At 46.0% G+C, this 8,475-nt stretch overlaps 1 protein-coding gene across 1 annotated transcript; it reads left to right on the forward strand.

Moving 5' to 3' along the window:
- Window positions 1-215: 215 nt before the first annotated feature.
- Window positions 216-7,033, forward strand: T265_00840 (hypothetical protein; the record flags this gene model as incomplete). Its single annotated transcript, XM_009164735.1, has 8 exons — window positions 216-392; window positions 1,095-1,276; window positions 1,490-1,562; window positions 1,613-1,741; window positions 1,788-1,894; window positions 4,869-5,004; window positions 6,216-6,344; window positions 6,701-7,033. The coding sequence occupies 8 exons, from the start codon at window positions 216-218 to the stop codon at window positions 7,031-7,033; spliced, it is 1,266 nt and encodes a 421-aa protein (XP_009162999.1).
- Window positions 7,034-8,475: the final 1,442 nt, after the last annotated feature.

Genomic DNA, 8,475 nt, shown 5'->3' on the forward strand with positions numbered 1-8,475 from the left:
TTGGTACTTGATGGAGAAGTCGTGGCACAAAAGCATTGTAGCCCAACGTTGCGAACGGTTGACTGTGTAAACAGGGATGCCTTCCTTCGATCTGAAAACGCCGAGAAGCGGTTTTTAGTCAGTGGTGAGCGTAGAGCATCATGAATCGAATGTGAGATCAGTTGCCGGTTCGTAGAGAAACTCGGTGACAGTTGCTGCGATAGAATCGGCAAAGGATGATGAAGTGCTACTTTGAGACGGAACATGCGAGATGGCCCAAGTGGTTAGAGCGCGAATTCACTGACCGGAAGGTCCTTGGTTCGAACCCGACCTCTGCCTCTCGACTTCCCCCGTCTAGGCTTGGGCAACCTGGTACTATCCCAGCTCTCGTGCAACCTTCGGGTGGCATGGCAGTTAGGCACCGAAAGGCTGCTACAGATGAACGATTTTTTTTCAGATGGAACTGATGTCTGAAGACTGATAACCTGAGTAAAAGACCGAATAAGTCGCAATTGTGATTGTTCGAACTGCGCTTGTTGCTGTTGAAGGAGTGCTTTCAAATCCTCAGCTGAATTTGACATGTTTATGTTTGCGTTGGGTTCCCATCGCCAGTGTTATATCCTTTTTGATACTGTATCAGCCAGACTCGTCAGTTTACCGGAATGGTGGAGACAAACAACTGCCAGCAAGCGGATCTTTCCGTGGTATGGAATTCAATTGAACCAGAAAATAAAAAGAGCTAACAGTCCAATAGGATATCAGTGAGAGGCTGAAATATAGAAATAAGGTTTCAGTTAACAAGGCAAATCGTTAGCAAAGTGGGTTCGTTCGTTTGGAGGTAGTCCTTTTTCGAAGGTGGTAAATGAACTTCACGTTATCGTTAATAAACGAGTTATGCGAAACCACCGGAAGTTACGTGTTTTGAGTGATTTCTATCCGTATGTAATGTTTACTTGGCCTTAATGCGTCCCCGCTGGTCGTTAACAAACTGCGAATGCCGATTATACTTGAAGTTTATTCCCACCAATGTTTGAGTGTATTTTGCAAAGCCTTCTTTTTCTGTTTTCCCTCTGTTCAATTCTGAGGTCAGGGACTTGTCATACTGCTCTTTTCAGAGATACGGTGTTCGCACCACCAACCGCGTGAAGCAATCCATCGGCTATGTTGGTAGCTCTGTGTGGAAATGTTCAACGGTTGTCCGCCCCACTTCGGCAATTGACCTCTCGCTTGTCACTCCATACCCAACGAAGAATCGTAGAAAAGTGTGCTTTTCGATCTACAACATATTTCACTTTAGGTAATGGCATGCAGTTTTTTCTTATGTTACTATATACCTTCATCAGTCACACCCCTGAGGAATGCCGGCACAAAGCGATTATTTGAGGTCAAACCGTCGGATTTCTTGAACGCGCGGGCNTGTGCGTTTCGATCTACAACATATTTCACTTTAGGTAATGGCATGCAGTTTTTTCTTATGTTACTATATACCTTCATCAGTCACACCCTTGAGGAATGCCGGCACAAAGCGATTATTTGAGGTCAAACCGTCGGATTTCTTGAACGCGCGGGCTCTGGACACACTCGTACGTTCGCAGTCTACGCCTTGTGGTCTAACCGCACTTGTGCATTGTAGCATTTTTACACTATGTTAGGTCTTGTTCCATGCCTCGTGCTAGTGTTCCTCGTCAATGTGTTTGTCGGGCCTGCCGAACTAACGGACATACCCGAAGGGTATGAACCACGTTATTGGGAGTATCACAAGGTTAGTTCTGTCCTTTTATCCTTATCCAACCTTTTACTGGACGTAGCATCCTATATCACGGTTTATGGCGAAGTACATGTCTCCACACCCGCAAAAGGTGTACGAGTCCTTCCTTGGTCAATTGGAGGATATCCGTGAACAGAAAGAACTGATGTAAGTCTTCAGCACATCATGTTGCCCCATTCATCCGCATTTATGGTTTCCATTAAAGTGTCCGTTGGCCCATTCCACTCCACCACAGAACCCAGCCTGACTGAACATCCTGGATGCAGACGTTCAACCGTTACACCCTTATGAGTGTTCTCTTCCACTTCTCAACGTCTGTTGGGCTAGAACTGTCTTTAAACAAGCTAGTTTCAGAACTACTTATAGGGTGGCTGAAAACTCTTCGACAACCCGCTGCTGGTTCTACCCTTCATTGTATTGTTGGTTCAGCAATAATAACTCGACGTTTTGCGTGTCCTTCCCCGATTTGAAGCTGTCACCTTGTCGTGGTGGTCGGGCTTCTGTGCCGCAATGATCCGGTGGGCTATACTGATTGGAACTCACTTCCTAAAGGTTCAACCATGCCAAGAAGGTCAAGGGGGAGCAGTCAGACCAAGAACAGTGAGTCCCCGTACTGCGAGTAATCGTATTACGAGGTGGTCGGGGGGTAAAGTCGTACATTCCTCTGCGATAGGAGTGCGAAGACAGTAAGGCGTTTACCCCAAGGGGACAAGCGTGCCCATATTTATGGATGCGGCGATGCTGCCTTACCCCAAGGAGGGACAGGTTAGAAGAGGTCGTCCCAAAGCATGCACATTCCGATCGTCCAACGGTTGACCGTGATTACTGACTTATTATTCGGTACAGTCGGAATAATTTTGAAATCAAAGAGTCTCGTGCTGCTCAAAAGACACCTGCTATGCGCAGCTGCACTAGGAGTCAGACAGTGATGCCTTACCCCTTGCGTCCTCGGGCCAGACCAACCCCTTGGAGCCAAGTGGGTCAGACTATTGGGTCATCGGCTCCGGGAAGGGTCCCCCAAGAAAACCCCAACGACCGCTGTTTCGTGGTTCAGATTCGAGTCAGAGGCTGTGGGCAGGATCCTCGAACAAAACCCTACATCCTTTCACTTCCTTGTGGGTCAGCCTTTTGAGTCAAAGGCTCAAGGTGGGACACCTTAATCAAACCCCCCTCTTCGGCCTTGGCAGCCAGGAAGTACCATTCGCCCTTGCAGCTCTTCGCTCACCAGCCTTCTTCGTCAATCCCTTAACACCCATCGTACAGTGCAGTGTAATCAACGCATCTGCCACTATTCCGTGTCCCAATATTCACCCAGAAGGAAAAGGAACCAAAGTAATCACTTACTAACCTCAAAAGATCTGATCCACGTTGGAGCCTTTCATCTCCCTATTCTATGTTGAATTGGGCAACAGACATCCCTTGCTGAAACTTTACTTTTCCTCTCTATCGATGTATGTTGTGTCTCTGAAACACGCATACAAGACTCCACTTCGGTCGTGCTCCTCAAGGCGCTTAGGACGAGCCCAGATGTTCCACATTTCACTCTTCGGGCATCCCGTGATCCTGACGCAATGGCTAATGGTATCTACGGTGTGGGAGTCGCACTATACCCCAAGGCTGAAGGCGCATTACTGGGCTGGATCCCAGTGAACAGTCGTCTTTGCGCTGTGTTTGTCTGGCTCAATTAAGTATAACAGCACTTTTCGCACAACCGTGCGAAGCGAACCAGATCAAACAACGACTTGGCAATGAAGTTGGAGAGCCATTACTAGGAAACTCAGCTGTACTCTTCATTTCTATCTCCCTGGGGGACTTTAAGATTGGACGCATCACTGTTGAGAGGCATTAGTAGGTGTGGCACAATCGCGTGCTCACTGACGCTCACGCATTCAAGCTGTTGCTTTCAGTACATAGATTCTCCTGTCGATCGGCTCGAGAACACTCCACTGACCCCGGTATTTACGAATCAATTATATCAGCCGCCGCCCCCAATGTGTAGCTATCTCCCAAAATCACCAGCGAACGAAATGGACAGCTACAGCCACTAAATGGCACGTACGCGGTTTTTTACAACTGATGATGATGACGATATCATTGTAATGTATGTGTTATGTAGGCTTGACAACCTGAGCAAATTATTTATTTTGACATAAAAATTCCAAAAATTGAAAAGCGCTCCCTACGGAGGGTTAGTTTGTGGGAAATGACTATGTATGTATGTGCATATATATCCACATGTATGTACATGGATATGCATATGTATAAGGTGACACAACAACACCACCGAATTATCTCGCTAGGAGTCTAAGGTTGACTCGATGTGAAATCAAGAGGTCCTAAGAATGCGAGCAACGCTTCAAGGGTTGTACTATATAGACTAGACAGCACCTCCCTGCACATCTTATCTGTAAATATCTCTCGGAATGCTGATATTTCTATGGAGTGAGGGTTTTGTGAAGACGTTTTAGCAAATATTGGGGTAATTTGTCATGAAAAAGGTGCAGCAACCAGACGAACGACGACCCCCTTGGTAGCTGGTTTACTCACCTCTCAAGCCCATTTGGTCACATACTAATACTAATGTTATAAACCGGTACACACTCGTCCGGTGTTTGGTAGTGATGCGCTTCCGGCACCTGAACAAAATAATTGCTTTTTTCTATGATTTACATTTCGCCGTAAAGACCGTCGCTTCTATTCGCCGAACCCAACGCCACCCCCTGCCTGAGGGCTGGCCGACTTTTGGATGGCGGCACGATAGTCGCCGTTATTAATCCGCCGCCGGTTCCAATACGGTTGTGACTTTATTGTTCCATGCGGACGAATTCTCAACTGTAAGCAGTATGGCTCACTTTGCAATGACTGGCAGGTTAGCTATAGATGTAAATACATGAACTCGACAATGGGCTATGGCTTTGTAGTGTAGATTAAACGTGTTCCCCAACAGATCAGGACAGGACGTGGAGCATGATTCTCTACTCCTTCACTTACTGGTTGTTCGTGCTGCCTTCATGGTCGAATCATTTGGGTTTTTATTTCTTTTGCCACTACCTTTTTCCGTCTTAACATATCTATTTTTTCAAGCCTAGGCGAAGTTAATGTTCTCTTCTTTCTTCACCAGTTTTGAGGATCGATGGCTCCGCAGTTCTGACCGTGCTCACGGAGACTACCGGGGTTGGTACTTCATTCCGGCCAATCCTGCTGGAGTGAATCGCGCACGGAAGGAGTTAGAACTGGACCAGGAGATGGGTGAACTCGTCAGTCGTTAGGACTGCTCGCCCGGTTTTGCCCCGGTTGTTTAAGCACTGTGGTGCACTAATTGGTTCTTGACTGCCCCTACCTGGTTCTTGATCTTTTAGTTATAAATAATAAACACAGATGCGAGTTTTCGTATTTGTACTGGCTTTGAACAGGACCTTTTAATAACTGATGATGATGACGATATCATTGTAATGTATGTGTTATGTAGGCTTGACAACCTGAGCAAATTATTTATTTTGACATAAAAATTCCAAAAATTGAAAAGCGCTCCCTACGGAGGGTTAGTTTGTGGGAAATGACTATGTATGTATGTGCATATATATCCACATGTATGTACATGGATATGCATATGTATAAGGTGACACAACAACACCACCGAATTATCTCGCTAGGAGTCTAAGGTTGACTCGATGTGAAATCAAGAGGTCCTAAGAATGCGAGCAACGCTTCAAGGGTTGTACTATATAGACTAGACAGCACCTCCCTGCACATCTTATCTGTAAATATCTCTCGGAATGCTGATATTTCTATGGAGTGAGGGTTTTGTGAAGACGTTTTAGCAAATATTGGGGTAATTTGTCATGAACCAGACGAACGACGACCCGCTTGGTAGCTGGTTTACTCACCTCTCAAGCCCATTTGGTCACATACTAATACTAATGTTATAAACCGGTACACACTCGTCCGGTGTTTGGTAGTGATGCGCTTCCGGCACCTGAACAAAATAATTGCTTTTTTCTATGATTTACATTTCGCCGTAAAGACCGTCGCTTCTATTCGCCGAACCCAACGCCACCCCCTGCCTGAGGGCTGGCCGACTTTTGGATGGCGGCACGATAGTCGCCGTTATTAATCCGCCGCCGGTTCCAATACGGTTGTGACTTTATTGTTCCATGCGGACGAATTCTCAACTGTAAGCAGTATGGCTCACTTGGCAATGACTGACAGGTTAGCTATAGATGTAAATACATGAACTCGACAATGGGCTATGGCTTTGTAGTGTAGATTAAACGTGTTCCCCAACAGATCAGGACAGGACGTGGAGCATGATTCTCTACTCCTTCACTTACTGGTTGTTCGTGCTGCCTTCATGGTCGAATCATTTGGGTTTTTATTTCTTTTGCCACTACCTTTTTCCGTCTTAACATATCTATTTTTTCAAGCCTAGACGAAGTTAATGTTCTCTTCTTTCTTCACCAGTTTTGAGGATCGATGGCTCCGCAGTTCTGACCGTGCTCACGGAGACTACCGGGGTTGGTACTTCATTCCGGCCAATCCTGCTGGAGTGAATCGCGCACGGAAGGAGTTAGAACTGGACCAGGAGATGGGTGAACTCGTCAGTCGTTAGGACTGCTCGCCCGGTTTTGCCCCGGTTGTTTAAGCACTGTGGTGCACTAATTGGTTCTTGACTGCCCCTACCTGGTTCTTGATCTTTTAGTTATAAATAATAAACACAGATGCGAGTTTTCGTATTTGTACTGGCTTTGAACAGGACCTTTTAATTTTCGGATACGGAAATCATCCCATATTGAGTACTGTGTTTTCGACGCGTACGTCTTGCATTGCACCATCGCTTTTACCATTACTTAGGTAAATATTTGTTTTCAATAAATGTAACGATGAGTGATCGGGCTAGTCGTAAGTCTTATTAAGTAAAGTCATAGGGCAACAGTGCAACAAATGTCTAGTTAGTGGTTAGAATTTACCGACCGGAAGGTCCGTGGTTCGAGCCCGACCTCTGCCTCTCGATTTCACCTGTCGAGGCTTGGGCAATCTGGCAATATGCCAGCCCCTGTGCTTCCATCTGCTGACATGGCAGTTAGGCACCGAAAGGGTGCTACAGCTGAACGATTACTGTTATATCTACTGATTCGTCAATCTGTGGTATCTGCTGCTGACCCGCTCCAGTGCCTAGTGTCGGAGAGAAGAGACTCACAGAAGGGAACACAACAGCTGTATTCCGAACAAGCGAGTGTGAGAGCAAAAGTTACAACGGCCCCACGCTATTTAAAGGGGACTTTCTGACATTGATCCAGGCTGTCTGATAGGCGTTAGTGATCACCCATCAACATCGACCGTGCCTCTGTGAAAAGCCTGAACGCTGATCACATTCGGTCGTGCTTCTGTGGCCGCAAGAACACTCATCAGGTCTTGCTGAATTGATTGGATGATTGATTGGCCTGGATGCTTCTCGGCTTTCCAGTTGAGGTTTTGGTGGAGCAGTAGGTTCCGGGCGTTCTGAAGTTGCTTTCAGGAATCTGACCTTCCTGATAATTACTGGTTAGTCATTCATCACCACAGACTCATACGGTGGTGATGAAAGTCTGTGTTGCGATGACGCCATCGGCCGTTTGTTAGATTACTGGCAAAAGCATCTAAACCGTTTTGGCACCATGACCACCACTTGGTCACTTTCTCATATGGCGTTCGCTTCTATCGTCAACATGACATCGTTGATCCCTCTTCGTTGCAACTACCTGGGTCCACCACCACCATCTTTCGATTATCTGAGTGAAGATGCCCCTCAGTTCGTTTCCGCCGTTTACTGTCCTTGTATCTCCGTGAATAACGGCGAGAATAAAGAGACTGTCATCAGTTCGTGACCGGTCAACTCATGGGAACTTAACCTTCGTTTCATTTTACGAAACCAATAACGATGCTTCTTCGCAAGGCTTTTTGCTTATTTCAACTCGTGAGATTTCTGGGTGTATTGCAAAACGGCGAACTGTTGTCAGATTGACGGTGTACCGCATGACTTGTGTGAGCGGTAGTCTCTAGACACCTGAAACTTGTTTATCCCTTCCGAATATAGACAAAAAGATAACTGGACGATCCCTGCAGTGTTGCAGAGTTAGGTAAACTAAGAAAGCTGTTTACGTGCGTTGAAACCGTTTTAATAGCTTTGAAACATGGCTATTGTGTGTTGAAGACTAAAAGATGCCGCCAGCTTTTGTCACTCGTTACTTTCGAAGCATTACGCACGCACTTTATGGTCAGTCAGAATATGCTGGCTCTGTGACATCTGAGAACACTTCATGGGTGAACGCTAAATTTCTGGACATATCTCGTGAGTTTTTAACCTCACTTATCCACCAACCTTGGTGTCTGGGGAAAAAATATCATGAAGCAATCATACAGCTAAAATAAATGAAGTATCCTGTATTTCTTTAGCCGGAAAAGGGATTAGGTATTGTAGTTGTGGAAAGGGCGGAATATGTAGCCAAAATGAAGGCAGTAGTGTCTAATGAAGGGAAGTTTCGAAGAAAATGGGCCTGATGTGAACTGATTGATAGCAAATCTGATTGAGTGTAAACTTTACACTCTGTGGTTGCGTGGTTTTATTCCCACCCAACTTGCCATGCCTACGGAGTGCACCCAAAATCGACAAATATTGGGTCCCTCTGAGACCCTGATTGTGTACGACTCCGCCTATCAATTTTTGTGTGGTGGATTCCTCTGAACTCAAG

This window comes from Opisthorchis viverrini, assembly GCF_000715545.1.
Source record: "Opisthorchis viverrini unplaced genomic scaffold opera_v5_9, whole genome shotgun sequence".
NCBI lineage: Eukaryota > Metazoa > Platyhelminthes > Trematoda > Opisthorchiida > Opisthorchiidae > Opisthorchis > Opisthorchis viverrini.